This window comes from Pongo abelii, chromosome 20 (genome assembly GCF_028885655.2).
Source record: "Pongo abelii isolate AG06213 chromosome 20, NHGRI_mPonAbe1-v2.0_pri, whole genome shotgun sequence".
Taxonomy (NCBI): Eukaryota; Metazoa; Chordata; class Mammalia; order Primates; family Hominidae; genus Pongo; species Pongo abelii.
The window spans coordinates 10704791-10732703 of NC_072005.2; the positions used below are offsets into that span (position 1 = coordinate 10704791).

General features: G+C 51.2%; 1 protein-coding gene across 13 annotated transcripts in view; it reads left to right on the forward strand.

Annotated features, from left to right (window-relative positions):
- ILF3 (interleukin enhancer binding factor 3) overlaps positions 1 to 25790 on the forward strand; it is a 35240-nt gene extending 9450 nt beyond the window's left edge. For 3 of the 13 annotated variants that reach the window (XM_054539662.2, XM_024236957.3, XM_054539663.2), the window contains 19 exons: positions 6772 to 6861; positions 7227 to 7456; positions 7611 to 7788; positions 13088 to 13235; positions 14538 to 14629; positions 15013 to 15108; positions 15730 to 15841; positions 16260 to 16357; positions 16931 to 17042; positions 17131 to 17241; positions 17910 to 18109; positions 18471 to 18638; positions 19059 to 19196; positions 19300 to 19476; positions 19570 to 19723; positions 19851 to 19904; positions 23291 to 23653; positions 24493 to 24621; positions 25122 to 25790. In XM_054539662.2, coding sequence (XP_054395637.1) covers positions 6859 to 6861; positions 7227 to 7456; positions 7611 to 7788; positions 13088 to 13235; positions 14538 to 14629; positions 15013 to 15108; positions 15730 to 15841; positions 16260 to 16357; positions 16931 to 17042; positions 17131 to 17241; positions 17910 to 18109; positions 18471 to 18638; positions 19059 to 19196; positions 19300 to 19476; positions 19570 to 19723; positions 19851 to 19904; positions 23291 to 23653; positions 24493 to 24621; positions 25122 to 25255 — 2697 coding nt within the window. In that variant the 5' untranslated portion in view covers positions 6772 to 6858 and the 3' untranslated portion in view covers positions 25256 to 25790. Of the gene's footprint in view, positions 1 to 5995; positions 6058 to 6771; positions 6862 to 7226; positions 7457 to 7610; positions 7789 to 13087; positions 13236 to 14537; positions 14630 to 15012; positions 15109 to 15729; positions 15842 to 16259; positions 16358 to 16930; positions 17043 to 17130; positions 17242 to 17909; positions 18110 to 18470; positions 18639 to 19058; positions 19197 to 19299; positions 19477 to 19569; positions 19724 to 19850; positions 19905 to 20350; positions 21707 to 23290; positions 23654 to 24492; positions 24622 to 25121 lie in introns of those variants that run through there. The other 10 variants (XM_063719932.1, XM_024236959.3, XM_054539664.2 and 7 more) reach the window with 10 other exon arrangements.
- The last annotated feature ends 2123 nt before the right edge of the window (positions 25791 to 27913 follow it).

Genomic DNA, 27913 nt, shown 5'->3' on the forward strand with positions numbered 1-27913 from the left:
TAGAGAGGGGTTTCACGGTGTTAGCCAGGATGGTATCGATCTCCTGACCTCGTGATCCGCCCGCCTCAGCCTCCCAAAGTGCTAGGATTACAGGTGTGAGCCACTGCGCCTGACAGTGGGGTGATTTTCTACCTCTAACTCTCTAATGTGTCACATGGCTTTTTTTTTATAGATTGTCTGTATCAACTGGGGGTGAACTTTAGTCTTTTAACAATTTTTAGAGTATGAAGTTTGGATGTAAACACCTCTAATGTGGGAAATTAGTTTTTTTTTTTGAAGTATCTGTATGTACTTATGGATATATATACATTTAATGTGTTGAATCTGTTTTATTTTAGTAACATCTTTTGAAAATGTTCAAACATACAAAAAAGGGTGATACAATTTTAGTGAACACTTAGGCCGGGCGCAGTGGCTCACTCCCTGTAATCCCAGCACTTTGGGAGGCCGAGGTGGGCACATCATTTGAGGTCAGGAGTTTGAGACCAGCCTGACCAACATGTTGAAACCCCCATCTCTACTAAAAATACACAAGTTAGCCTGGCATGGTGGTAGGTGCCTGTAATCCCAGCTACCCGGGAGCGGAGGCAGGAGAATCGCTTGAGTCTGGGAGGCGGAGGTTGCAGTGAGCCGAGATCGCGCCACTCCACTCCAGCCTGGGCAACACAGTGAGAGTCCGTTTCAAAAAAATAATAATAAAAAATTTAAGCTGGGCGTAGTGGCTCACGCCTTTGTAATTCCAGCACTTTGGGAGGCCAAGGCAGGCAGATCACTTGAGAGGTCAGGAGTTTGAGCCCAGCCTGACAAATGTGATGAAACCCCGTTTCTACTAAAAATACAAAAAAAAATTAGCCAGGTGTGGTGGTGCATGTCTGTAATCCCAGCTACTTGGGAGCTGAGGCAGGACAGTCGCTTGAACCTGGGAGGCAGAGGTTGCAGTGAACCGAGATCGCGCTGTTGCACTCCAGCCTGGGCAACGAGAGTTATTAAACTCTGCTTCAAAATATAATAATAATAAAATAAAAAATATAATGAACACCTACCTGTATACACAGCCTAGGTTTTGCTGTGGGCATTTAACTGCTTGTGTTTCACATATTTGTCCATCCACTTATAATTCTTTTCACTCTTCACTTTATTGATTGATCAGAGACAGGGTTACACTTTTGTTGCCCAGGCTGGAGTGCAGTGGTACAGTCATAGCTCAGTGCCATCTCAAAGTCCTGTGCTCAAGCAGTCCTTGCGTCTCAGCCTCCCAGAGTGTTGGGGTTATAGGCGTGAACCACTATGCCTGGCCACATATATATATGTATATGTATGTTTTTTTAATTTAATTTTATTTTTATTTTTTGAGACAGAGTCTTGCTCTGTCGCCCAGGCTGGAGCGCAATAGCGCGATCTCAGCTCACTGCAGCCTCTGCCTCCCTGGTTCCAACGATTCTTTTGCCTTAGCCTCCTGGGTAGCTGGGATTACAGGTGCACTCCACCACGCCCAGCTAATTTTTGTTTTTTTAGTAGGGACAGGGTTTCACCATGTTGGTCAGGCTGGTCTCGAACTCCTGACCTCAGGTGATCCACCCACCTCGGCCTCCTGAAGTGTTGGTATTACAGGTGTGAGCCACTGCGCCTGGCCACTTTATTTTGATGACGCATTTCAAACTAAGTAGCAGGAAGTTGCAAGACTTCCCTCTACATATTATTAACTAGAATTTAATATTTATTTACAGTTCTTTTTTGGGGTGGTGGGGGTCAGGGTCTCACACACTTTTTTTGCCCAGGCTAGAGTGCAGTAGCACAATCTTGGCTCACTGCAGCCTCCATCTCCTGGGCTCAAGTGATCCTCCTCCCTCAGCCTCCTGAGTAGCTGAAATTAACGGCAGGTGCCACCATACTCGGCTAATTTTTTTTTTCTGTTTTTTTAGATGGAGTTTCGCTCTTGTTGCCCAGGCTGGAGTGCAATGGTGTGATCTCGGCTCACTGCAACCTCCGCCTCCTGGGTTCAAGCAATTCTCCTGCCTCAGCCTCCCGAGTAGCTGGGACTACAGGCACGTGCCACCAATGCCCAGCTAATTTTGTATTTTTAATAGAGACGGGGTTTCACCGTGTTGGTCAGGCTGGTCTCGAACTCCCGACCTCAGGTGAGCCACCATGCCCAGCCTACCTGGATAATTTAAAAAAAAATTTTTGGAGACCAGGTCTGATTATGTTGCCCAAGTTGGCCTCGAACTACTGTGCTCAAGTGCCTTGGCCTCCCAAAGTGCTGTGATAACAGGTGTGAGCCACTGCTCCTGCCTCACTTTATTTTTATGAGCATTTCCAACTAAATAGCAGAAAGTTGTAATCTTCCCTCTACATGCTAACAAGAATTTAGTATTTATTTGCAGTTAGGTTTTCATTTTTTTCTTTAAGAATTTTTTTTGTAGATTCACTCAGGCTGATCTTGAACTCCTGACTACATGTGCTCCTCCCAACGTGGTGAGCCACCATGCCCAGCCTCTTTTTTCTTTTTAAATAATGCACAGATCTTTAGTATACCAGTCAGTGAATTCTGGCCACTGCATATACCCAACCCTTGTCAGGAGGGAGAATGTAACCTTCATCTCAGAAAGCTTGGGAGGGCCCCTTCCCATGTGATCCCTGCCACCGTTCCCCAGAGGCTGTCCCATCACTGATTAGTTTTGCTTATTCTAGAACTTTATGTAGGTGGAAGCATGATTCTTTTTGAATTTGTCCCAAATGTAGCCAGTGGGACACCTCACAAGTCAGCTCCGATGTCCTCAGGACAGGACTGCTATAGTCACCAGTGCTTTGTTGCTTTCTGGCGCTCCAGTAGGATCCAGGCTCACTTGGTATATCCCCTGCTGCAGATTACGATCCGCTTCTCCCAGGAGCTTCTTTCAGTAGGTTTTTGTTGTTGTTATATTTTTATTTATTTATTTATATTGAGACATTCTCTTGCTGTGTCACGTAGGCTGGAGTTCAGTGGCGCAATCTCGGCTCATGGCAGTTTCCATCTCCCCAGTTCAAGGAGGTCGAGGAGTTCAAGACCAGCCTGGTGAACATAGTGAAACCCTGTCCCTACTAAAAATACAAAAATTAGCCAGGTGTGGTGGCACACACCTGTAGTCCCAGCTACTAGGGAGGCTGAGACAGGAGAATTGCCTGAACCTGGCAGGCAGAGATTACAGTGAGCCGAGATCGCACCACTGCATTCCAGCCTGGGCGACAGAGCAAGACTCTCTCAAAAAAACAAAAAGTGTTGGCTTTGCATCGTGGCTCACACCTGTAATCCCAGCACTTTGGGAGACTGAAGTGGGAGGATCACTTGAGCCCAGGAATTTGAGACCAGCCCACGCAACATGGCGGCACCCCATCTCTACAAATAATTAAAAACAAAAAATCTATTATGGAATTTTTAAAACGTGCACAACAGAATTACAGTATCCATCACCCAGCTTCAACAGCTGTCAGTGTTCTACAGTCTTGTTTCATCCTTCTCTACTTTCTTTTTTTTTTTTTTTTTTGAGATGGAATCTTGCTCTGTTGCCCAGGCTGGAGTGCAGTGGCACGATCTCTGCTCACTCACTGCAAGCTCTGCCTCCCGGGATCATGCCATTCTCCTGCTTCAGCCTCCCTAGTAGCTGAGACTACAGGCACCCGCCACCATGCCCGGCTAATTTTTTGTATTTTTATTAGAGATGAGGTTTCACTGTGTTAGCCAGGATGGTTTCTATCTCCTGACTTCGTGATCTGCCCGCCTTGGCGTCCCAAAGTGCTGGGATTACAGGCGTGAGCCACCACGCCCGGCCTCATCCTTCTCTACTTTCTGTTCCCTGGTATATTTCAGAGCAAATACCAGGTATATAATTTCAGCCATAAATTTGTCTTAAATATGTGTGGAACAGTTAAAGTTGGTTCTTTCCAGCACAACCACAGTATTACACCCCTAACTGAAGTAACTATAATTCCTTCATAAGGATTCACTTCATGAACAAGATTCCCAGTGTCCTTGCGACTATCCAGGGAAACCATAGCCAAGGGAACGGGCTTGGCAGAATCATTGGCGAAAAAAGGCCCTGTGGAGCTTGACTCTGGCTCGGTGAAGAGACATGGGTGGTGGAGGAGAGGATGCCCTTTGCACACATATCACTCACGCCTGGCCCTCACTGCAGCCTGGGAAGGCAGATTTTTTTCAGTAGTAGGATCTAGTACCAATTGTTAGGTCTGTGGGATATGTGCTGCATACTTCAAGTAGGTTGACTTGTTTCATTTTCATAGTCCTGCCAAGAGTAGAGGGGCCACTTCCATGTTGCTAATGCAAGAAGGAAGCTAGTGGCTGGGCAAGTGGAGTTTCAGGTCGAAGTCTGTGCAGAAGCTTTCTTTGGGCAATCGATCGAGTGGCTCGCCCCATGGTGTGAGTCTCAGGCATGTTGAGCCACTGAGCCCAGGGACTGGCTTTCTGCCCTTTTCATCCCATGCCCCCTCACACTCCCTCCCTCCTGCATCCCTACCCTGACATGAAGCCTTTGACCCCATCATGTCCTGTTGCTGGGCTCTGCAGGGGCATCATTTGACCCCTAGGGTTTTTTTGTTTTGTTTTGTTTTGTTTTGAATGAGACAGAGTTTTGCTCGTTACCCAGGCTGGAGTGCAATGGTGTGATTTCGACTCACCGTAATCTCCGCCTCCCAGGTTCAAGCAATTCTCAGGCCTCAGCCTCCTGAATAGCTAGGAGTACAAGCATGTGCTACCACACCCGAATCATTTTTTGTATATTTAATAGAGACAGGGTTTCACCATGTTGGCCAGGCTGATCTTAAACTCGTGACCTCAGGTGATGCCCCTGCCTCGGCCTCCCTAAGTATTGGGATTACAGGCGTGAGCCACCGCGCCTGGCGACCCCTAGGTTTTATTTATTTATTTTTTGAGACGGAGTCTCGCTCTGTCACCCAGGGTGGAGTGCAGTGGTGCGATCTGAGCTCACTGCAACCTCTGCCTCCCGGGTTCAAGCGATTCTCCTGCCTCAGCCTCCTGAGTAGCTGAGACAACAGGCGTGTGCCACCATACCCGGCTAATTTTTTGTATTTTTAGTAAAGATGGGGTTTCACAGTGTTAGCCAGGATGGTCTCAATTTCTTGACTTCGTGATCTGCCTGCCTTGGCCTCCCAAAGTGCTGGAGTTACAGGCGTGAGCCACCGCACCTGGCCAGTTTTATTTATTCATTTATTTATTTTGAGGTGGAGACTCTATTTGCCATGCTGGAGTGCAGTGGCGCAGTCTCAGCTCACTGCAACCTCTGCCTCCTGGGTTCAAGCTGTTCTGCCTCAGCCTCCCTAGTAGCTGGGATGACAGGTGCACGCCGCCACGTCTGTCTAATTTTTGTATTTTTAGGAGAGATGCGGTTTCTCCATGTTAGCCAAGCTGGTCTCGAACTCCTGACCTCAAGTGATCCACCCACCTCAGCCTCCCAAAGTGCTGGGATTACAGGCGTGAGCCACCTCGCTCAAGCACCCTTAGATTTTAAAGTTTAACTTTGGGGTGTTTAAATTTTGCAGTTAGATTTGCTAGGTAGTCCTGGGTATTTTGGGAAGTTCTTGTTTTGGCAGTATGTCAGACTTTATCCTTGATGCTTGGGCCTTTCAGGTTTGAGCCTGCTCTGCTGGCTCGGAACTAGTTTAGTTGGAAGGGGCTGGCAGTTGCCTGTGGGGGGTAGATTCGTCTGGTGTGTATTATGCTGATGGGGTTTTTTGGTTGTTTACTCATTTGGAAGATTTCAGTATGGACCAGACTGTTTGTGTAGAGTGGGAATTGAGTAGGTTGGAGTCGGCATGATACTGAGACCGAAATAGTAATTATGGCTTCGTTTGTCCTGAAGAATTCTGTCATGCACTTCAGTTGTCTCAGCCTCTTCAGAGTTGAACCTGATGTGGTTGTCATCGTCCACCTGATGTTTCAAATGTTCACTTTTTGGGAGGTTCTTTCTTTTTCATTTTACAGATGCCTTTTGGGACCCTTTGTCACATGTCTTTCTTCCTTCCATCTCTTCATTACCATCAGAGGTCAGAGCTCCTTCCCTCTTTTTTCCTTCTCCAAGCACCAAGGTTTTGATGTGAACATCTTTTTTTTTTTTTTTTTGGGATGAAGTCTTGCTCTGTCACCCGTGCTGGAATGCAGTGGTGAGATCTCCTCACTGCAGCGTCTGCCTCCTGGGCTTAAGTGATACTTGTGCCTCAGCCTTCCGAGTAGCCGGGACTACAGGCGCCCACCAGGCCCGGCTAATTTTTGTATTTTTAGTAGAGATGGGGTTTTACAATGTTGGCCAGGCTGGTCTCAAACTCCTGACCTCAAGTGATCCACCCGCCTCAGCCTCCCAAAGTGGCGGGATTACAGGCATGAGCCCCTGTGCCTAGCCTGATGTGAGCATTTCTACCTGTAGTGTTTTTTGGAGACCTGTTAATATTTTCATACTTGTAAAAATAGGCATATTTATGTAAAGGAAGATTTAAAAAGAAGGAAGTAAAATACCATCTGAGTGGCTTGTGGGCCTGAAGTCAGTTCTGGCTTCTAGAAACCATCTGTTTTCATTTTTAGGGTGTTAACGTAGTTAATGCCTTGGCTTAGCAGTGGTTACTTGGAAATAAAGATGTGTCCTACTGTGTTGACAGGCCCTTCATGAGGCAGCACACATGTCATTCTTGCTACTGTGTACCTAGCTGCTAAAATGAATCCTCCTATAAATTATATGAAACTAAAAAGATTTTCTGATCTTATAGAGTTGAAGTATTGATAACACCAAGGAAATCTATCGCAATTTGAAAAGATAAGCAAAAGTTTGATTTCCAGACACTACAGAAGTAAAAATGGTAAGTTTGTTTTTGATCACAGATACTGTTTCTTCACTCATGTACAGAGATGTTTCTAGCCTTTTCCAAAGCATTTGTTTCCATTACCATTTTTATTAGACCTTTTGGATTATAAAGTAGTATTATCTATTCTGTATTCCATTCTGATACTGTAGAAACAAAGTCAGTGCCCCATTACTCTCACTGCCCAGAGACAACGGCTTTTCAGTTTGCTTGTCCCTCCTTGGTCCTTCAGTTGTGCTCCTGCAGGCTTCGCTTTTACACACGAACGATACAGCATCATTCTGAATTGTGCAGCTTAAAAGATGAATGTTGGGCTGCTTGCTCTCTTTACATCATTTTTAACTTAATTCTCACATCCCTAGCGTCCAATGCGAATTTTTGTGAATGATGACCGCCATGTGATGGCAAAGCATTCTTCCGTTTATCCAACACAAGAGGAGCTGGAGGCAGTCCAGAACATGGTGTCCCACACGGAGCGGGCACTCAAAGCTGTGTCCGACTGGATAGACGAGCAGGAAAAGGGTAGCAGTGAGCAGGCAGAATCCGATAACATGGATGTGCCCCCAGAGGACGACAGTAAAGAAGGGGCCGGGTAAGTGAGGTCTTCCATTGTCCTTTTCTTTCTTTTAGGGTAGCCAGGGTAGAGGTTGGCACCTGTTTTCTAAGAAACTCCAGCCTCTTTGGGGACCTCTGGGTTGTGGTCCGACTGAATTCCTCACTGAGCTGGGTGTTGGTCTGTCCCTCAGGGAACAGAAGACAGAGCACATGACCAGAACCCTGCGGGGAGTGATGCGGGTGGGCCTGGTGGCAAAGGGCCTGCTACTCAAGGGGGACTTGGATCTGGAGCTGGTGCTGCTGTGTAAAGAGAAGCCCACGACCGCCCTCCTGGACAAGGTGGCCGACAACCTGGCCATCCAGCTTGCTGTAAGTGTGGCCACCACTGCCGGGTAGGTGGGTGGCGGGGTTGGTAGGCGTGCTGGTTGAGGATATGGGGCCCAGGAAGAAGTGTCCTGCTAGGCCGTGCTCCAAGAAGCACATGCCAGACTTGCCCTGGCACTTGCTGTGCATTTGCCTTCTCAGTAGGTGACAAGCAGGACACCACCAAGCCACTGAGATTCTGTGGAACCTGACTGCAGGGATCATAAGGACCCCGTGCCTATTGTGTGCCAGGCTGCACCAGTCCGAGGTCATTGGGCATAAACTTCACGTCTAGGCTCCATTGGATGGATGGCTAGATAGATAGCAGAGTTGTTATCTCTTCCATTGGATCGAAAGCTGAATGTAAAGAATTTTTTTTTTCTTTTGGGACGGAGTCTTGCCCTGTTGCCCAGGCTAGAGTGCAGTGGCTCGATCTCAGCTCACTGCAACCTCTGCCTCTGAGGTAGACAATTTTCCTACCTCAGCCTCCCAAGTAGCTAGGATTACAGGCATGCACCACTACACCCAGCTAATTTTTATATTTTTAGTATAGACAGGGTTTCACTATGTTGGTCAGGCTGTCCTCTTAACTCCTGACCTCAGGTGATTCGTCCACCTCAGCCTCCCAAAGTGCTGGGATCACAGGTGTGAGCCATCATGCCCAGCTGAAAATCTTTTCTGTATGTTTATTTTTTATTTTATAAATAAAAATGGGTTCTTGTTGTATTGCCCTGGCTGGGTTCAAACTCTTGCCCTCAAGCAGTCCTCCTGCCCCCAGCTTCCCACAGTGCTGGGATTAGAAGTGTGAGCCACCACACACAATTTTTTTTTTTTTTTTTTTTTTTGAGATGGAGTCTCACTCTGTTGCCCAGGCTGGAGTGCAGTGGTGCAGTCTCGGCTCACTGCAACCTCTGCCTCCTGAGTTCAAGTGATTCTCCTGCCTTAGCCTCCCGAGTAGCTGGTATTACAGGCACATGCCAGTACGTCCAGCTAATTTTTGTATTTTTAGTAGAGATGGGGTTTCGCCATGTTGGCCACGGTGGTCTTGAACTCCTGACCTCAAATGATCCGCCCACCTCGGCCTCCCAAAGTACTGGGATTACAGGCATGAGCCACCGCACCCGGCCATTTTTTTTTTTTTTTTTTTTTAAGATGAGGAAGGTTTCGCTCTGTAGCCCAGGCTGGAGTGTGGTTGCGCAATTATGGTTCACTGCAACCTCCACTTCCAGGGCTCAGGTGATCCTCCCATTGCACCCCCCTGAGTAGTTAGGACTACAGTCATGTACTACCACCCCCAGCTAAAAGATCTTTTTTTTAATAAAAAACCATTTATTTGTTTCATTGTGAAAGTATTGCATAAATAATGGCCTCTGTTTATTGAGTGGTTGCTAAAGTCAGGCCCTCAGCCAGATGTGCTCTTGATGTGTGCTTTTCATCCTCCTCTAAGTGGGACAGATGATGTGACAGAGCTGCAGGGCAGCTGAGGAATGTATCCCAAGACCCACGGCTGGGCTGTTGGGAGGCATCAGAACCTCTGCCCGCTGTTGCCTCCTCAGTACACAGTCCCCCTGAATTTATTTATAGGTTAAGCAAAAAAGAAGTGTACAAGCATCTGTGAATCTTTGACAGAGTCGTGCTCTGTCATCCAGGCTGGAGTGCAGTGGCATGATCTGGGGTCACTGCAACCTCTGCCTCCCTGGCTCAAGTGTTTCTCCCACCTCAGCTTCCCAAGTAGCTGGGACTACAGGTGTGTGCTACCACACCCAGCTATTTTTTGTAGCGTGTGTGTGTGTGTGTGTGTGTGTGTAGATACAAGGTTTTCCCACGTTGCCTAGGCTGTTCTTGAACTCTTGATGACAGGCCTGAGCCACCACAGCCTTTGAATCTTTGAATCTTATTCCTTAGAAAGAAAAACCTGATTTACTTTCACAATGCAGATTTGTATTCTCTCACATGGGACTGACGATTTTGGGTTCAGGACAAAGATCAGGCTTAAAATATGGAGCTAATGTAAATGCATTAGATACTTCTGCGGAGCTATTGAAGATGAAGCTGTGAAATTTTTCTAGTGATAATTTTCTTTTCTTTTTTTTTCTTTTGAGGGTACATCAGCATAGAGGTAATTCTTTTTCTTTTTTGAGACAGTCTTGCTCTGTCACCCAGGCTGGAGTGCAGTGGTGCGATGTTGGCTTACTGCAGCCTCTGTCTCCTGGGTTCAAGTGATTCTCCTGCTTCAGCCTCCTGAGTAGCTGGGATTATAGGTGCCTGCTGTCATGCCCAGCTAATTTTTGTATTTTTAGTAGAGACCATGTTGGCCAGGCTGGTCTCGAACTCCTGACCTCAGGTATTATGCCCGTCTCTGCCTCCCGAAGTTCTGGGATTACAGGCATGAGCCACTGTGTCCAGCCCATAGTGGTAATTTTTTGGCAGACGGGGGTGTGGGGGCGGGACGGAGTTTCGCTGTTGTTGCCCAGGCTGGAGTGCAGTGGGGCGATCTCAGCTCACTGCAACCCCCGCCTCCCGGGTTCAAGCGATTCTTCTGCCTCAGCCTCCTGAGTAGCTGGGATTGGAGGCATGCACCACCACGCCCAGCTAATTTCGTGTTTTTAGTAGAGATGGGGTTTCTCCATGTTTGTCAGGCTGGTCTCGAACTCCCGACCTCAGGTGATCTGCCCGCCTTGGCCTCCCAAACTGCTGGGATTATAAGCGTGAACCACTGCGCCCAGTCCATAGTAGTAATTCTTAAATTAACTTTATTCTTGTCTTTATCTAACAAGGATATTAAGTAAATTGTCATAAATGTTTCTACAGTAAAAACATTTGTGAGAAACTGTCCCTTTTTTTTTTTTTTGAGATGGAGTCTCACTGTGTCACCCAGGCTGGAGTGCAGTGGCGCAGTCTTGGTTCACTGCAAGCTCTGCCTCCTGGGTTCATGCCATTCTCCTGCCACAGCCTCCCGAGTAGCTGGGACTACAGGCGCCTGCCACCACGCCCAGCTAATTTTTTGTATTTTTCGTAGCACCTCTGGTCTTTACCCATCAGGTGAAGTTTCATCTGTGTTAGCCAAGATGGCCTCTATCTCCTGACTTTTTTTTTTTTTTTTTTTTAAAAGGAGACAGGGTCTCTTGCTCTGTTGCCCAGGCTTGGGTACAGTGGTGCGATCACAGCTCAGTGCAGCCTCAAGCAATCCTCTGGCCTCAAGCAATCCTCCCACCTCAGCCTCCTGAGTAGCTGGGACCACAAGCATGTGCCACCATGTCTGGCTAATTTTTAAAATTTTTTGTAGATAGGAGGTTTCATTATGTTGTCCTGGCTGGTTTTGAGCTCCTGGCCTTAAGCTATTTGCTTGCCTCAGCCTCCCAAAGTGCTGGGATTACAGGCATGCACCATTGAGCCTGGCCATTAATTATTCCTTAAAGATGAAAATAATAGGTATTTTTAAAATCATTTTTAGTGGTTCTTTAAGAGGGGTGAATCACTCTCCTCCCCTGATAACATTTGGCAGTGTCTGTTGACAATGTGGTGTTGGGGTGCTGTGGTGCTGTCAGCACCTGATGGGTGAAGACCAGAGATGCTGCTGAACACCCTATCATGTGCAGAGTAGTCCCCCCAACCAAGAATTATCCAGCCCAGAAGGTCAGTTGTGCTGAGGTTGAGAAATCTGTTTCAGATTTTTCAATGTATTTATTCTCCTCCCAACATATTTACTTAACTTCCTTCAGCTTGAATTTTCTTTCTTTTTTTTTTTTTTTTTTTTTTGAGACTATGTCTTGCTCTGTCCCCCAGGCTGGAGTGCAGTGGCACAGTCTCAGCTCACTGTAGCCTCTGCCTCCCTGCCTCAGCCTCCCAAGTAGCTGGGATTACAGGCGCCTGCCACCGTGCCAGGCTATTTTTGTATTTTTAGTAAAGATAGGATTTCACAATATTGGCCAGGCTGGTCTCGAACTCCTGACCTCAAGTGACCCGCCCGCCTCAGCCTCTCAAAGTGCTGGGATTACAGGTGTGAGCTACTACCCTCAGCCAAAAGCTTGAATTTTCTTTGTCAAGTTATAGAAGGTGGTATCAAGAATGAAGATAGTCGTGAGTGTCCTTGTAGATGTGCATTTGCAGCAAGTACATACTTTTAGATGCATCATAGGATACTGCACACTGGCTATTTCACTGCACACAGGTTTTATTCTACACTGGCTGCTCATTCCAGCGTGGAAGTAGCAGTGGCTGGATGCCCACTCTGCAGTGTCCACCGCTTTCTCTGCAGTGTCTGGTTGAGGCTTTCCAGTAGCCTTGTGTCGTAGTTCGTGTCATTAAGTCCATTATACAGATTAGAGTCTGTATGAGAGTGATTTATCCAAAGTTAATCACCTACTAAAGGGCAAAAGGAGGGTCTCCTCCTGGATCCTAAACTCTTGGCCGTTGGTTTTTTTTGTTTGTTTTTTTTTTTTTTTTGGAGACGGAGTCTCACTCTTGTCACCCAGGCTGAAGTGCAGTGGCGCGATCTCAGCTCACTGCAGCCTCTGCCTCCGAGGTTCAAGCGAGTCTCCTCCTTCAGTCTTCTGAGTATCTGGGACTACACGCTTCCGCTACGCCCAGCTAATTTTTGTAGTTTTAGTAGGGATGGGGTTTCACCATGTTGGCCAGGTTGGTCTTGAACTCCTGACCTGACCTCAGGTGATCTGCCCACTTCAGCCTCCCAAAGTGCTGGGATTGCAGGCGTGAGCCACTGCACCTGGCCTAACGTTGCTTTTTTTTGTTTGTTTTTTTGTTGTGTTTTGTTTTGTTTTTGAGACAGTCTCGCTCTATTGCCCAGGCTGGAGTGCAGTGGTGTGATCTCAGCCCACTGCAAGCCCCGCCTCCCGTGTTCATGCCATTCTCCTGCCTCAGCCTCCCGAGTAGCTGGGACTACAGGTGCCTGCCACCACGCCCAGCTAGTTTTTTGTATTTTTAGTAGAGACAGGGTTTCACCGTGTTAGCCAGGATGGTCTCGATCTCCTGACCTTGTGATCCACCCACCTCGGCCTCCCAAAGTGCTGGGATTACAGGCATGAGCCACCGTGCCCGGCCCTACCATTGCATTTTTAAGCACCATTTGGAAATTGCTTCTTTCACTAGTTAGCCCTCTTTCGAGTACCCAAAACGTGGCCAAAGACCTGGTCAGTTAGAGAGATCCTGACATCCCAGGTGAAATCACTTCCGGGACATCATACTCAAGAAGTTGGCCTTTCTGTTGCAGGAGTAGGTGGAGCCAGATAAAATTGTTGATTGCTTTGAGGAGAAAGTGTTTTGAAAGTTACATTTTATTTTTTAGGCTGTAACAGAAGACAAGTACGAAATACTGCAATCTGTCGACGATGCTGCGATTGTGATAAAAAACACAAAAGAGCCTCCATTGTCCTTGACCATCCACCTGACATCCCCTGTTGTCAGAGAAGAAATGGAGAAAGTATTAGCTGGAGGTAGGGAGGCCGAGACAGGCCGGCAGGACTTTGAAAATGTGGTGTTCCCTCACTATTCAAATGTGCTATTCAGTTTTAGACTGCTTTGGTATACGGTGTAGATTGACCACCTTTACTCTGAGATCACATCTCCCGTTGGCTTTGAGTACTTGGGAGTTTGACAAAACGGTCGCACTAAAAGTGAGTAGCACTTTTCATAGGGGACTGCACCATTTTCCTTTATCTTCATCCTTGAACGTTCTCAAACATGAATGTGGAAGTTGCTTTTCTATGGAGCCATTCTCTGGCTGTGGAGAAGTGTCCCTGGAGATTCCATGGTTTTAAAGATGAGACAACCAGACGGTTTCTGCATGAGCACCACGTTGGAGTTTACCAGCAGCCTGTGCTGCAGCTGAGCTGAGGGCCTCTTCATTTGTCCTCTGTCATGGCTCTTTCATCATCTAAAGTGACAGAAGCACAAAGAGCTGATACAGAGTTTTGGATAAAGTTTTAAACAGTTGTCCAATTTTTCAAACCACATCATTGGACCTCACGCTAATAATGTGTTCACAGTCCATGGCCCGCCCCTCGCGTGCCTGTCTTCAGGCCTTATCCAAACCCCTGGTGTGCAGATGGCAGAGAAGACAAACGCTCCGCTTGGCCGCAGCATAGGCTGACATAGCGCCCTTGTTGCTGTTTACCTTTGGTTCTCATAGCTGATTCCGACTACCAAAGCCCTTCTAGTTGATCAACGTAGGGACGCTGGACCTTTGACCAACAGGACTCTCTCTGTCAAGGGCTGGGGCTAGGGCAGTCCCGCCTGGTGGGCGGAGTTGGTCCCCTTTGCCACAGATGCCTTGGGATGGCTGTTGTGGGATGCAGAGAGGGAGTTCATTTCCTCTCCCCCGGCCTTTTTAAATTTTTTCCTATTGAACATTTTAGCATAGCTAATTTATTGGGAGAACATGGGGAGGAGGCAAGGGAAGAGGATTAGAAGATAGGCTCCACCTATCTCTCCCCTCCCTCATGAGATTATTCCTTTTAGAATAACTCCCCACTTTTGTTTTTATGTTTGTTTTATTTTTTCTTTTTCTTTCTTTTTTCTTTTTCTTTTTATTTTTGGAGGGGGCCTCCAATTTTTACAATTTCCTCACAGGGCAGAATTCAATGTGCTCTAGTTTCTCCTTCCCTGGTCCAGGGTGGAGATGAATTCAGCTTCTGGGAAACTCAGCTGCCCTTTAGAAAGCTGCCACATCCCCTTTCCACCTGACAGAAACCCCTTGGTCAAACTGTGCCTTGTCTTCTTATTCCATCCATGAATAGAAACGCTATCAGTCAACGACCCCCCGGACGTTCTGGACAGGCAGAAATGCCTTGCTGCCTTGGCGTCCCTCCGACACGCCAAGTGGTTCCAGGTTTGCATTTTGTTCTTCTATTTGTCTTTTGGTAGAGAATTCCTAAGTTTTAACTTGGCTAATAAAGATTCCTTAACATTGACGATAGCCGTGCCGAGCTTAGCACCTGCGGCTGCGCAGGTCCTAAAGGAGTGCACCTCAACAAATTCGACCCCAAAAGAGGCTGAGACTGAGTTGGTGGGCTGCTGCTGCTGCTGCTGCTTTGTGTTAAGAGTAACATTCTCTTGTACACGTAGTGACATTGCGGCTGGCCACACCCTTGGTGGTCGCCAGTGTTGACTGTTTACCCTTGGCAAAGCAGCACCGTGACACTTGTGTTGTTCATGTTGACCTGTGCCCTGGGCGGTGCCTCAGACTGAAGATCCTGTGTTTTGTTCCCCTAGGCCAGAGCCAATGGGCTGAAGTCCTGTGTCATTGTGATCCGGGTCTTGAGGGACCTGTGCACTCGCGTGCCCACCTGGGGTCCCCTCCGAGGCTGGGTAAGGCATGTTGCTGTGGCTACTGGGGGTGGTGTGTGCAGAGTCTCTTGGATATCCCAGGAACACTTGATGGTCACGGGGCAGGAGTGGTCCCTTGACGTGTGGCTGGTGTGTACTCTCCAGAGCTGCCTGTTTAGCTGCTCCTGCTTGCCACACCTGGGGTTGGGGTTAGGGCAGTGTGGGTCGGGGCCCTCTGCAGGGGTCGCACAGCTCAATCCCAGGAGGGGGCTGACCAGGAGATGGGAATGATCCCTCTGGGAAGGTTTGTAGATGCTCTCACGCAGGACCAGTTCTTGCCAGTTGCCCCCCCTTTTTTTTCAGCTTGCAGTTCAGGTGGTTTTTATATTTGTAAATAAATGGTTAGATTTTAAGTATGAGGTACTACATTATAACCTTAGCTTGGTCTCTGAGCTCACACAACCTGCAGGATGTCATGTCTGGTCCTTGAAGGCCCCTGTCCTAGGTGCCCTGGCTCAGGCTTAGCCCTGAGGCTTTGACTTTACCCGACTGGATGGCTATGAGTCCCACGTGTGCCCCGACCCACTCATGCAGTGACAGCTCCCTAGTGGCGGCCAGCCCCATCATGTAGGCTCTTAGCTCACTGTCCCTCTTCCCTTTCAGCCTCTCGAGCTCCTGTGTGAGAAATCCATTGGCACGGCCAACAGACCGATGGGTGCTGGCGAGGCCCTGCGGAGAGTGCTGGAGTGCCTGGCGTCGGGCATCGTGATGCCAGGTTGGGGCCTTGTGCTTTGCAGGTTGCAGGGAAAGGACAGGGTTCCAGGCCGCCTCCTGGCGGGTACACTGACTGGGTTAGGACAGTAGCAGCCCCGTGTCCACCCCCTAGAGCTGAAGCATGTGACTACCCTCTGGCACCATCATATCCAGCCCTGACCGGGTCCGCAGCCGTCATTCAGAGGGCGGATCCGGGGCAGTGGTGACCCACTCCCACGTGACTTTCTTGCTCTGAGACACTTGTGAATTATTTCTGTCAAGGGCTGGACGCCGAGTGGGTCACCGAGCTAGGCATGTTTTCCAGAGCTGGGTGTGGATGGGGCGCGGGGGGTAACACACCTAGTTCCCTCAGCCAGCACACCTCTTCAGAGATGCTAAAAGATAATCCTCTGCATATCTTCCTTGTTTCCTGCCTTCAGATGGTTCTGGCATTTATGACCCTTGTGAAAAAGAAGCCACTGATGCTATTGGGCATCTAGACAGACAGCAACGGGAAGATATCACACAGAGTGCGCAGGTATAGTCATCGCCATTGCCAACGTGCGCCCTGACCCAGTCTGTAATCACTGGCTTCCAGTTCCATTACTGGGTATTCCCAGGGTAGCCCCTGGACTCGTAGGCTCAGGTCGGGGACTGAAGGCAAAGGGATTGTGTCTGATACAGGGCGCCCCAATCTGGGCTGCTTCTTTCCCCTGGTGCCATGCGTGGTTGTCGTCTGCCCCCTCCCTTGGCTTGCTCGAGTGCTGTTTTCAGACACTGTGAGTGGCGCTGGGAGATGTGTTTGCTGTGCGGACTGCTCCGGGGACCTTCCCCTGCAGGCCACCACATGGCTCCGTGTGGCAACCAGTCCCCAGGTTGGGGTCTCCTGTATTCCTTTGGAAGGGGGGTGGTCACAGGCTGGCCTTCCCCCACAGCAAGGCTGGGCTTGAGCAGTCAGGCTCTCCCCTGGCTGGTGGGGGACCCTTTGCTGTCGTAAGGGAGACCATTAGCAGCCCTTCAGCTCTGCCCCTCCTCAGAAGGCAGTAGTGAGTGCACACTCCATGGCCGGGAGCACAGGGCAGCTGAGTCAGAGCCTCTTCCCCTTCTCCAGCACGCACTGCGGCTCGCTGCCTTCGGCCAGCTCCATAAAGTCCTGGGCATGGACCCTCTGCCTTCCAAGATGCCCAAGAAACCAAAGAATGAAAACCCAGTGGACTACACCGGTAAGCCTGCGGCAGTTGCCTGGTGGCTGGGGCTCCAGGAAGAGTCACCATCTGCATCTCCCAGCCATGCCCTGCTCTCTCCTTGCAGTTCAGATCCCACCAAGCACCACCTATGCCATTACGCCCATGAAACGCCCAATGGAGGAGGACGGGGAGGAGAAGTCGCCCAGCAAAAAGAAGAAGAAGATTCAGAAGAAAGGTACAGGCCGGGCGCGGTGGCTCACGCCTGTAATCCCAGCACTTTGGGAGGCCGAGGCGGGAGAATCGCTTGAGCTCAGGAGTTTTGAGACCACCAGCCTGGGCAACATGGCGAAACCCCGTCTCTACAAAAAATACAAAAATTCGCTGGGTGTGGTGGCGCACTTGTAGTGCCAGCTACTGGGGAGGCTGAGATGGGAGGATGGCTTGTGCCTGGGAGGCGGAGGTTGCAGTGAGCAACTGCACTCCAGCCTGGGCAACAGAGTTGAGACCTTGCTTAAAATCAGTGTTGAAAAATTTTAGAAGCTAAATAGGTAAAAAAGCAGGAAGGTGCAGACCTCCGCTAGTGCTGCTGCTTTATCCATCTGGTCCTGTGAAGGCTCACCCTGAAGCTATGGGACGCCTGCTTTTGTTTCATTTTTCTCACTTGTGATTTCTGAGTCCTTTTAACAATGATGAGGCATGATTGGGGATGTGGAAGATGAGTAGGATAGTGGTGCTACAGCTGGAGGCCACAGGAGAGGTGCAAGCTGGGCTCAGTTTGTGTGGCTGCCCCACCCACTGTGTTACACCACAGAGGCAGCCCTGGGGGTTAGGATTGGCAGAGCTCTCTCTCATGGAGACCTGCCATCGTGCTGATCCAGAGCCACCTTGCTATTCTCTCTGTAGAGGAGAAGGCAGAGCCCCCCCAAGCTATGAATGCCCTGATGCGGTTGAACCAGCTGAAGCCAGGGCTGCAGTACAAGCTGGTGTCCCAGACTGGGCCCGTCCATGCCCCCATCTTTACCATGTCTGTGGAGGTTGATGGCAATTCATTCGAGGCCTCTGGGCCCTCCAAAAAGACAGCCAAGCTACACGTGGCCGTTAAGGTAAGTGTGGCCAGCGTCACTGTCTTCTAATAGCAGAACCATGGTCTTTGTTTTGGGCCCCTTCTGAGCCATTGTCTCTCAGGGAGGGCATGTAGATCCTAAAAACACACATGGTCAGATGGCGGGTATTTGCCAAGTCACATGTGGCAAGAATGCCTTCCCACTGTGGCTGGCAGACAGAGGGGTCCCCAAACATGATTGGGGCATTAGGGCCTCCTGGGAGCAGGAGCTGAAAGGAAACAGCCCTCCTCCAGATGGCTTCCCGGGTGGGTGTCTGTAGGCCATGGGGAGGCCCTGCATGCATGGCTCCTGGGCTGAGCCCTGCTTCACTGGGACCTTGGGGGTCTTGCCACCTCTGCAGGTGTTACAGGACATGGGCTTGCCGACGGGTGCTGAAGGCAGGGACTCAAGCAAGGGGGAGGACTCGGCTGAGGAGACTGAGGCGAAGCCAGCAGTGGTGGCCCCCGCCCCAGTGGTAGAAGCTGTCTCCACCCCTAGCGCGGCCTTTCCCTCAGATGCCACTGCCGAGGTGAGCACATGGTGGGCGCTGGGAGTGACTGCCTGGACAGAGCAGGCAGTCATGTGTCCTGTCAGTGAGGTGGTTACTGGTCCTTGTTAATTTGCCCCAAAAAGTGGACCTTTCAGGCCAGAAGTCCGCACAGGAAGCTGGGTGCTGCCCTCCTAGCCATGTCGGGGAGGGCCTTGTGGATGTTGTCCCAGCATCCTAGGCTACACTGGGGTGGCCTTAGGTTGAGAACGTGCTGTTCAGAGGGGAGGCACAGGGAGGGGGCACATTGCTGGAAGGCCCTCACTAGAGTCAGTGGAGACTCTCTGGCAAGGGCTGGCAGTGTATGAAGAGCAGAGGCCCTGCCTCAGTCCTGCCGCTCTTCCCATGTGGCTGGAATGCCCATAGCTGAGTTTGTCGGTCTTCTTTTCTGTTTTCCCTGAGAACGTAAAACAGCAGGGGCCGATCCTGACAAAGCACGGCAAGAACCCAGTCATGGAGCTGAACGAGAAGAGGCGTGGGCTCAAGTACGAGCTCATCTCCGAGACTGGGGGCAGCCACGACAAGCGCTTCGTCATGGAGGTGCGCGGCCTGAAGCTACCTGCTGGGGCGGTCCCATGGGGAGGCCTGGGGTCCCCCTGCCCCTGGAGGGAGGCACTGAGTCATCTCCGTCTGCACTTTCCAGGTCGAAGTGGATGGACAGAAGTTTCAAGGTGCTGGTTCCAACAAAAAGGTGGCAAAGGCCTACGCTGCTCTTGCTGCCCTAGAAAAGCTTTTCCCTGACACCCCTCTCGCCCTTGATGCCAACAAAAAGAAGAGAGCCCCAGTACCTGTCAGAGGGGGACCAAAATTTGCTGCTAAGGTGAGCAGTGGCCCTTGAACCTCCTGGCCTGGGCATGGGTTCTTCTGCAATGTGAGCACGAAGGGAATGTCACTTCCCTGTGTTCTCTTCTAGCCACATAACCCTGGCTTCGGCATGGGAGGCCCCATGCACAACGAAGTGCCCCCACCCCCCAACCTTCGAGGGCGGGGAAGAGGCGGGAACATCCGGGGACGAGGGCGCGGGCGAGGATTTGGTGGCGCCAACCATGGAGGCTACATGAATGCCGGTAAGGGCCCTCATACTGCACGGTCCCCGCCTTCCCCACGTGCATGCTCTGAGAACAAATGTGTGAGGCTCCTGGGGTGGGCTGGAGACACTGCTGGACCCCAGTAATGCTGTCTTTCCCTTTCCAGGCGCTGGGTATGGAAGCTATGGGTACGGAGGCAACTCGGCAACAGCAGGCTACAGTAAGTGTGCGTTTCTGTCTGTCTGACCTGGGAAGCAGCCGCAGTGTAGCTTCTGGGCCTGAGTTAGCAAAGGGTGGCCAGAGCAGCCTTGAGGAGGCTGTAGAAGGGGCACACACCTTTTTGCGGTGATTAGGTCAGACGGCCCTCGACCCCCCCCCCCTCCCCGGCCCCACAGTGGGATTGATTGTGTTAACACACGAACTCGTGTAACTGCAAAGTTCCTTAAAAGTTAAAATTTTAAATTTCTCTGCTTTAAGCCATGCGAAGCACCAATCTTGTGAATACGCTTTTCCGGCCAGTGCACAGCTCTTGTCTTGAGAAGGAGCCTTCATTGGGGGGTTACAGGAGCAGAGAAATCTAAAACATGAATTTCAAATGTGGCGCTCTGTGCCCTTTTTCAAAAGAATTCTAATTTCTTCTCTCTGCTCTGTCTCCCCCTTTTGTAGGTGACTTTTTCACAGACTGCTACGGCTATCATGATTTTGGGTCTTCCTAGAGCGTCTAAAAGTATTGCACACAAAATCAACTTTTTACTCCAATTTCCTCCAACTCCAAAACCCAAAGTGTCCGTGCTGTGTCCCTGTGCTTCACTGGGTTTCTCAACCGTGGCTTTTCACCGCAGCTTGTCTGAAACTCTTAGCCTGCAGAATTTAAGACAATGGCAGTTTTTGTCGTGATTTGCCTTTGAACTTGGTCCTATTGAAGTTCACAATAAGTGGAAAACAATTTTTTCAGAGAATGTATTTTTGTGCAGAATTGCACAGAATTCTAGAGACAGCGTTGTTCGGCATCAAGGCAAAAGCCCACCTTTGCTTTTTATGGAAAGCATTACTTTATTTAAAGAGACAGACAATGACGCATTTTAATCTACCTTTGTCTTAATTTACAGCAGGTTTTGTATGAATTTTTAACCTTTTAACAAACTCCCAAATCTGGTTGATGCCTTTGACAGTGACGAAAACGATTTCACCACATCTGAATCCAGAGAAACCGGCTTTTTTTCTTATTACGAGCATGTTAAAACGTTGGGAACATGTGGGGAATTGTATATTGCGCTGAATTAACTTCTCCCGCCTCTTGTAATGCTCTGGTGGGTTCTTGTTTGGGAATGCGATATTTTGTGGCTGGTTTAGCTAGAGAGTGAACTCTCAAAGGTATCAAAACTGTGCTTCCATTATTAGTGCAAGAAACAGACAGGCTTTAAGGGGTAGATGACGTGAAATTTTGCAAGTCTTAATTACAGCTGCAGATGCATGGGATTCTGGATTTTTTTGTTGCTTTTTAGTTTAATGGGACTTTAAAAGTAATTGAGGAGGAAGAACCGTGATGTTCCCTGCTTCTCCAGTAAAGGACTGGCTTTTGCTTGGGCAGCGGTGGTGCTGCTGGGTGTGCAGCTGCCATAGACTCCAAAGGCATAGAAGTTTCTGTCTGTGCAAACACACGGAGTCATTCTGGCTCTTTACTGAGGCCCCTGTTTTCTGGCAGGTGCCCTCCTTGGAAACTGGTTTTGGCTCTGATCAGCGGTTCTTTTTGCAGCAAAGCCTGCATCTGTGTTGACTTGCAAGATTTTGCGTTTATTCAGGCAAAAACTGGTCAAAATGGTTACTACATGATTTGTTCCCAGAGGTTTGAAACATTCAGTGAAACTTTTTAAAACTTTGATTGCATGATGTATTTTTTTTTTAGAAAGTTATTGTTTGAGAATAATGTCTTTTTATACCAGGAAAATAGTTATCCTGAATGACGTTGAAAACTCCCCCTCCCCTTTATTTTTTTTTAATCAATACATGTGAAAGTAACAAGCCCTCGGCCCTTGCGTCTTCATTCATTCCCGGCTTCAGGCGGGGCGAGGTGGTGTGCTCAGTGCAGGACACTGGGGAAGCTGGGGCTGTGGGGCTGTGGGGTGTGGGTCCTGGTGGGGGGGGTTCTGAAGATCCCATCCTCCCAGTCTCCTCGCTGAGCTGCCGCATGTTCGCTTTCTGGCATTGTGGGACACATCCTCCCACTTGGTGTCTTGGCTTTGTGATGGCGGGCGAGGGAGGAGGCGTGCCTGAAGAACACAAACTGAAGGTTGCAGATAGTTCTGTCCACGTTGTCATGCAGGCAGCCCACCACACCAGCGTGGGGTACACATCTCCAGTGGGTGGAGGCACATGAGGACTCCCAGTTACCCTACCCAGGAGGCGGTGGGCCCTTAGTGTCCTCAATCTGGGAAGGAAGGACAGGCAGCGTGGGAGCCTCCCCTTCCCTCCCACCCACCCTGGGCCTGGAGGTCTGAGCAGCCTGACTGGGCAAAGGTGGCTGCATTCACAAGCCGACCCACTCTGAGAGCCCAGGAACTCAGCTGCGCCTGCTGAGCGCTTGGGCGTTGGCCAGCTTGGCTGGAGAGCCACCACCATGACCCAGCCTCCCGCCTCACCCACCCTCTGAGCCTTCCCACACCCACTGTGGAGACTCCCTGTGTGGGGCTCCCTTGCAAGGCTTGGGGTGCAGCATTCCCTCAGCCAGTGCCGTCCCCTTTGATCCACTCGAGCCTCTGGCAGGGCCGTGTATTGACAAACCTAGTGACCAGAAGTGGGGTCTCGCTGCTGCATTTTCAGCTTGCAGCTGAGAATGTAGTGGCTGCATTGCACACTCTCAGCCCTGCTGCTCAGCCTCACCTGCACCCAGCAGCTGTGCTGGGGACAAGGAAGGGGCTTCGGGAGTCATTAGGGCTGTAGGTCTAGGCCTCACCCGGCTTTCCTGCCCCAGCTGTGGCCAGTGCCCTCCGCCAGCCAGGCTGGGGCTTGCTCACATCCTGAGTCACATGCTTGCATGAGTATCGCAAGGGAGGTGCCTGCATCATTGACTGAGTCTTAATTTGTCTTCCAAGAACCAAACCAGCTCAGACCAGTCTGAGTCTTCTCAGGATGATGACGGTCCAGGGGCCTCTTTAAACAGCATCTTTTAGGGGCCTCCAGGCCTGTGCCTGTGGAGCCTGTTCCCAGCATAGCAGGGAGGAGGGGGGTGGCCGCTGCTTCTCTGGGGCTTTGCTTTTCCTGTCACCATTGGGGATCTCTGGGTAGCCGTCAGCTAGCTGTGAATGTCGTCCCGCGCTCGGAGTCCATCTCATTGTAATGTTGACATCCGCTGCAAAAGCTGCTGGCGCGTGCTGCTTGGCAAAGCCCCATTGTTGTCATCAGCTGCTGGGTGAGTGGAGCTGAAGGCTGGGCCAGCCCAAACGGCTGTGCTAAGGACCGGAGCCACTGCTCCTCTCCCTCCTTGTCCTGCTGCCTCTGACCCGGGCTTGTGGGTCAGCCTTCAGGGCCTATGGCTGCCGCCTGCCCTTCCCTCCCTTCCCCCTGCCCTTTCCCGTCCTCCGCCTGACCCACTGCCTCCCTGTTTAGGTCAGTTCTACAGCAACGGAGGGCATTCTGGGAATGCCGGTGGCGGTGGCGGCGGGGGCGGTGGTGGCTCCTCCGGCTATGGCTCCTACTACCAAGGTGACAACTACAACTCACCGGTGCCCCCAAAACACGCTGGGAAGAAGCAGCCGCACGGGGGCCAGCAGAAGCCCTCCTACGGCTCGGGCTACCAGTCCCACCAGGGCCAGCAGCAGTCCTACAACCAGAGCCCGTACAGCAACTATGGCCCTCCACAGGGCAAGCAGAAAGGCTATAACCATGGACAAGGCAGCTACTCCTACTCGAACTCCTACAACTCTCCCGGGGGCGGGGGCGGATCCGACTACAACTACGAGAGCAAATTCAGTGAGTTGGCTTCCAGAGCCCCTCGGCCGGGCCAGGGTCCAGGCCCCAGCAGTGCAGCCCACGGAGTGGCAGAAGCTCGGCACTGCCCGGACCTCTGGCTGAGGGCCTTAGGAGGAGAACAAGTGGTGCTGGCTGCGGGCGGGTGCTAGGAAGGTGGGGCATGGGGCCTCATGGTGCCGTCTCCGCCACTCTCTCTGGTGTGTTCTCCGAAGGCAGGGTAGCTGAGGCCTCTGTCTCGAGGCCTTGGCTGTGGGTGAGGCTGCAAGGTGACTTCCTGGGACTTGCTCTAGAGTTTTGCATCCAGCCCCTGCAAGAGCCTGACCTCTTCGCCACCGCCTTTCCGCTTCCTCATGCGCAGACCCAGCAGGCCCGGGCTGCATTAGTGACCCAGTGGGGCTGAGTAGGTGTGTCCTTGGGACCCAGCAGCTGTCAGCAGCAGGCCAGGGACTTGACAGAGGCTGTGCTGGTGGGTCAGAAGGGGGTGCTGTGTGTCTGGTGCTGCTGGCTGAGGAGAGGCGGCTGCTGGGGTCTCGAGCACTTCCTCAGCTGCTGCTGGGAAGTTTGGGCTGCGGGAGCAGATGGGAAGGCACCCCAGAGCAGGGCTTTGGAGCTTGGCGACCAGCCCAGCCCAGGGCCAGGTGACCCTGCAGGGCTGCAGCTGGACCTTGGTACTTACCTGATGGGCTGATGTGCGACATTGAAGCAGGCAGGGAGAAGAGTTAGAGGCCCAGGGTCTGGGCCAGGGGCCGGCCGCGTCTGAGGCACACCACAAGGCCCCTGGGCCGCCCAAGGTGTGTCTTTCCTGGGGCCCCTTAACCATCCTGTCTTCTCTCCCCCAGACTACAGTGGTAGTGGAGGCCGAAGCGGCGGGAACAGCTACGGCTCAGGCGGGGCATCCTACAACCCAGGGTCACACGGGGGCTACGGCGGAGGTTCTGGGGGCGGCTCCTCATACCAAGGCAAACAAGGTGGGCCTGGAGCCCCTGGTGGCACAGCATGGGGGGCCTGGCAGCTGCTGTGAAGCGGGATATGGACCTGGTGGGAGCAGACAGCAGCATGGGCAGGGCTGCAGTGGCAGGTGGGCCCTGTGAGAACACGCACTCGGGTGCACTGGCAGCTGCTAAGGCTTTCAGGAGCAGCTGGAGAGGCAGCAGTGTCCCCACGCTTAACCCCTGGTACCTGTGTGAAATGTGGGTGACACCAAGGCCAAACAGCTGTTCCCCCGGTTCTGGCCAGTAGCTCAGCCTTGGGCTCAGGTAGCTTCTCCCAGAAACGAGGGTCACAGTGGTCCCACCTCTCAGAGTCTTGGTGCCAGCCTCATCCAGTGACGTGTGGTAGGCAGGCAGAGCCGCACAGGAGCCCACAAGTCTTGCCCACCTGCATCCTGGCCGAGGCTTGGGTGTGGGCTGCCTAACCTGAGCCCTGCTGGCTGGGCCCCTCGGCTCTAACCCACCACTCTCTCTCCTAGGAGGCTACTCACAGTCGAACTACAACTCCCCGGGGTCCGGCCAGAACTACAGTGGCCCTCCCAGCTCCTACCAGTCCTCACAAGGCGGCTATGGCAGAAACGCAGACCACAGCATGAACTACCAGTACAGATAAGCCCCCACGGGGCGGAGAGTTCTACCTTCTGCACTTACTCCCCATCAGAAGATCGAGTTTTATGCATCACAGTTAACATGTCAGCTGGCCCTCCAGGCCCCCGCCCCCACCCCGTCCACGTTGCTGTGTCGTGAGGTGCAGCGGGTCACCCTGTGGCCCGTCCTGTGACCCATATTTAGCCGTGTTTGGGACTCCGTGTCTTCAATGGTTTGTTAGTTACCATTACAGCTTTGTCTGGGTAGAGTTTTTGAGTTCTTGCAGTTCAGTATCCCTCTGTCTATTCACACTTCGTGTTAGTGGTAACTCAGTTCGTCTTTAAATAGTTACGGAAGGGATACGTCATTTGTTAATGCTTTTGTGAAGTGAGTTAAACGAGCTTTGTGTATTTTAATGCTTTAGTGTTTCAGTTTTATAAGTGAAGATTTTATTTTAAAAACCAGTGGGAAAGAGTGGGGGGTTTCTTTTTATGTCTGGGTCATTCAGGCAGTACATCTGAATTAAGCTGAATGTAGACAAATAAAGAAAAACAAAACTGCGCCCGTCTTAGGCCTGGGTGTCTGACCCACCAGCAGTGCAATGGGCAGGTTTCCCCGCTCTATTCCTGCTCTTGGGAAAGCAGGGTGGGCCATCAGGATGGTCCCTGGTCCTTAGAGAGGGTCCAGTTCCAGGCTTCTAGACATTTTACTCATGCTCAGCAAAGGCTGGTTCCTGGTCCCCTGGGCTGTGTAGACCCAGTGTCCCACCAGGCTCCAGGCTCCCACCGTCTACAGAGGGGCTTACAGTGCCCATTCTGGTCTTGGGGAATCCACCACAAAATAGGCAGGCTTTTTCTGCTCCCTGATTCTGGTGTAGTTCTAAGTACAGCAGTGATGTCCTCTGTAGGGACGTGCCTGTGGTGGAACACATAACCCAGTTACAAAAGAAAGGGCAGGTGAGGCCTGGGTAACCCCAGCCACGGACCGTCAGTGGCTGGAGGGAGCTTCGTGTCTGTGCTGGAGCTGCAGCTCGCCATCTGGAGGCTCAATGGAGTGGGGAGTTGGGGTTCTCACACCAGCAGATTTCCCTAGAGCGTGATTCTCCCATCTGAGGCAATCTCGCCTCCCAGGGGAAATTTTGCAATGTTTGGAGGGTGTTGTCACAGCTAGTAGCGGGTACTCTGGGATCTAGTAGATAGATGCCAAGGATGCTGTCAAGCATACTATGCTGCCCAGAACAGTGGCCCATAGCAGGGACCTGCCCTATCAAAATATCAGGAGTATGGAGGTGGAGACCCCACGCTAGAGCAGCCCTTCTCAGCTCCACCCTGCCTGGGGAGGGAGGAGGAGCTCTGGTTTCAGGACAGTGCTGGGATTGCCTTTCCCCAGGATCTGTGTTGGCCATCCGGGAAGAACTTGTACTGGTCAAGCCTGGGACCACACGTCTGCAGAGATCCTGCTCTGCTGGCCCGAGCCCCAGGCCTTGGCCTCCTGTGCTTGGGTAACCATGGCCACTGGGAAGAGTGAGAACCATTTTTGACTTTCTTGGAGAGGTGAAAGAACAAGTTGTGTGCTAGAAAACCTTTGAGCAATTCTTATTTGTGTTAGAGCAGAGGAGGTCCCAGATAACCAAGCGGCCCCTCCCAGGAAAGGCTGGGAGAAGAGGTGGCCTGGAGTACCCCGAGATTCCAGCAGCACACACAGTGGAGGGATGAGGATGGATGGGTCCTACCCCTGATTTTGATGGGATGTGTTCATGTCCTCTCCCCTCTCCTGGACACATTAAGGGGTTGGGACAAGAAGAGACTCCTGTGAGATCAGCAGACCTTGTGTTTAAGGAGAGAATACCAGCCTGCAACACTCATGGAGAGGGACACTTCCTGGCCCCACCTGCTAAATACCTCCAAACTCTGGGCAGGCACCTGCGTTCGGAACACAGGACTTTCCTTACAGTTTCCCGATCAGTGACCACCACGTTCAAGTTTCTGAATGCAGACCCACCACGAGGGATGGATTCCACCCACCCGCCCTGCTGCAGATCCGCAGCACAGCACCCTTGGAGCCCTCACTCCGCTCACAGGCCTCACCATTGCTGATGATGCCGTCATGCCGCTGGCTTAAGACAGTGTCCCAGCTACAGCAGGATGACACCGGGTTCAGGAATATGTGGCTATCACCTTGAGCACTGACAGTGGCCTTCTGGGCTAGTTGCCTTCCAAACGCAGGTAGCCGACCTGCAGGAGGGCCTACAAACGGGCCTAGCAAGAGCTGGGCAACAGCTGGCTTGTGAAATGAGACACCTCGACCAATATGCTTTGGGTGGACGGTGTCCTACATGTTCAGTGGAGGCCACCAGGAGCATCCATGAGTGGGGAAGGGGTCCACACCCTTACATGGCGAGTTGATACAATGGGGTGCTTGGTAGATGGGCCATGGAGGTCTGTGAGCGGGAACTGGGCACACGCCATCCCAGAGGGCTCAGGATGCCCCAGGAAGGAAAGAAGGGCAACAGACTACATGATTGGACATGTGTGGTTGACTGGGATGAAGTTGGAGGGAGGGGTGAGGCCTTGCAGGGGATTGGTACTGATCCCAGGGAGGAAGTGTTGGGGCTTGATGAACTAGGATGAAAGTAGGCCTCTGAGCCGTAACAAGGGTCACATCCAGGATTTCCACCACTCTG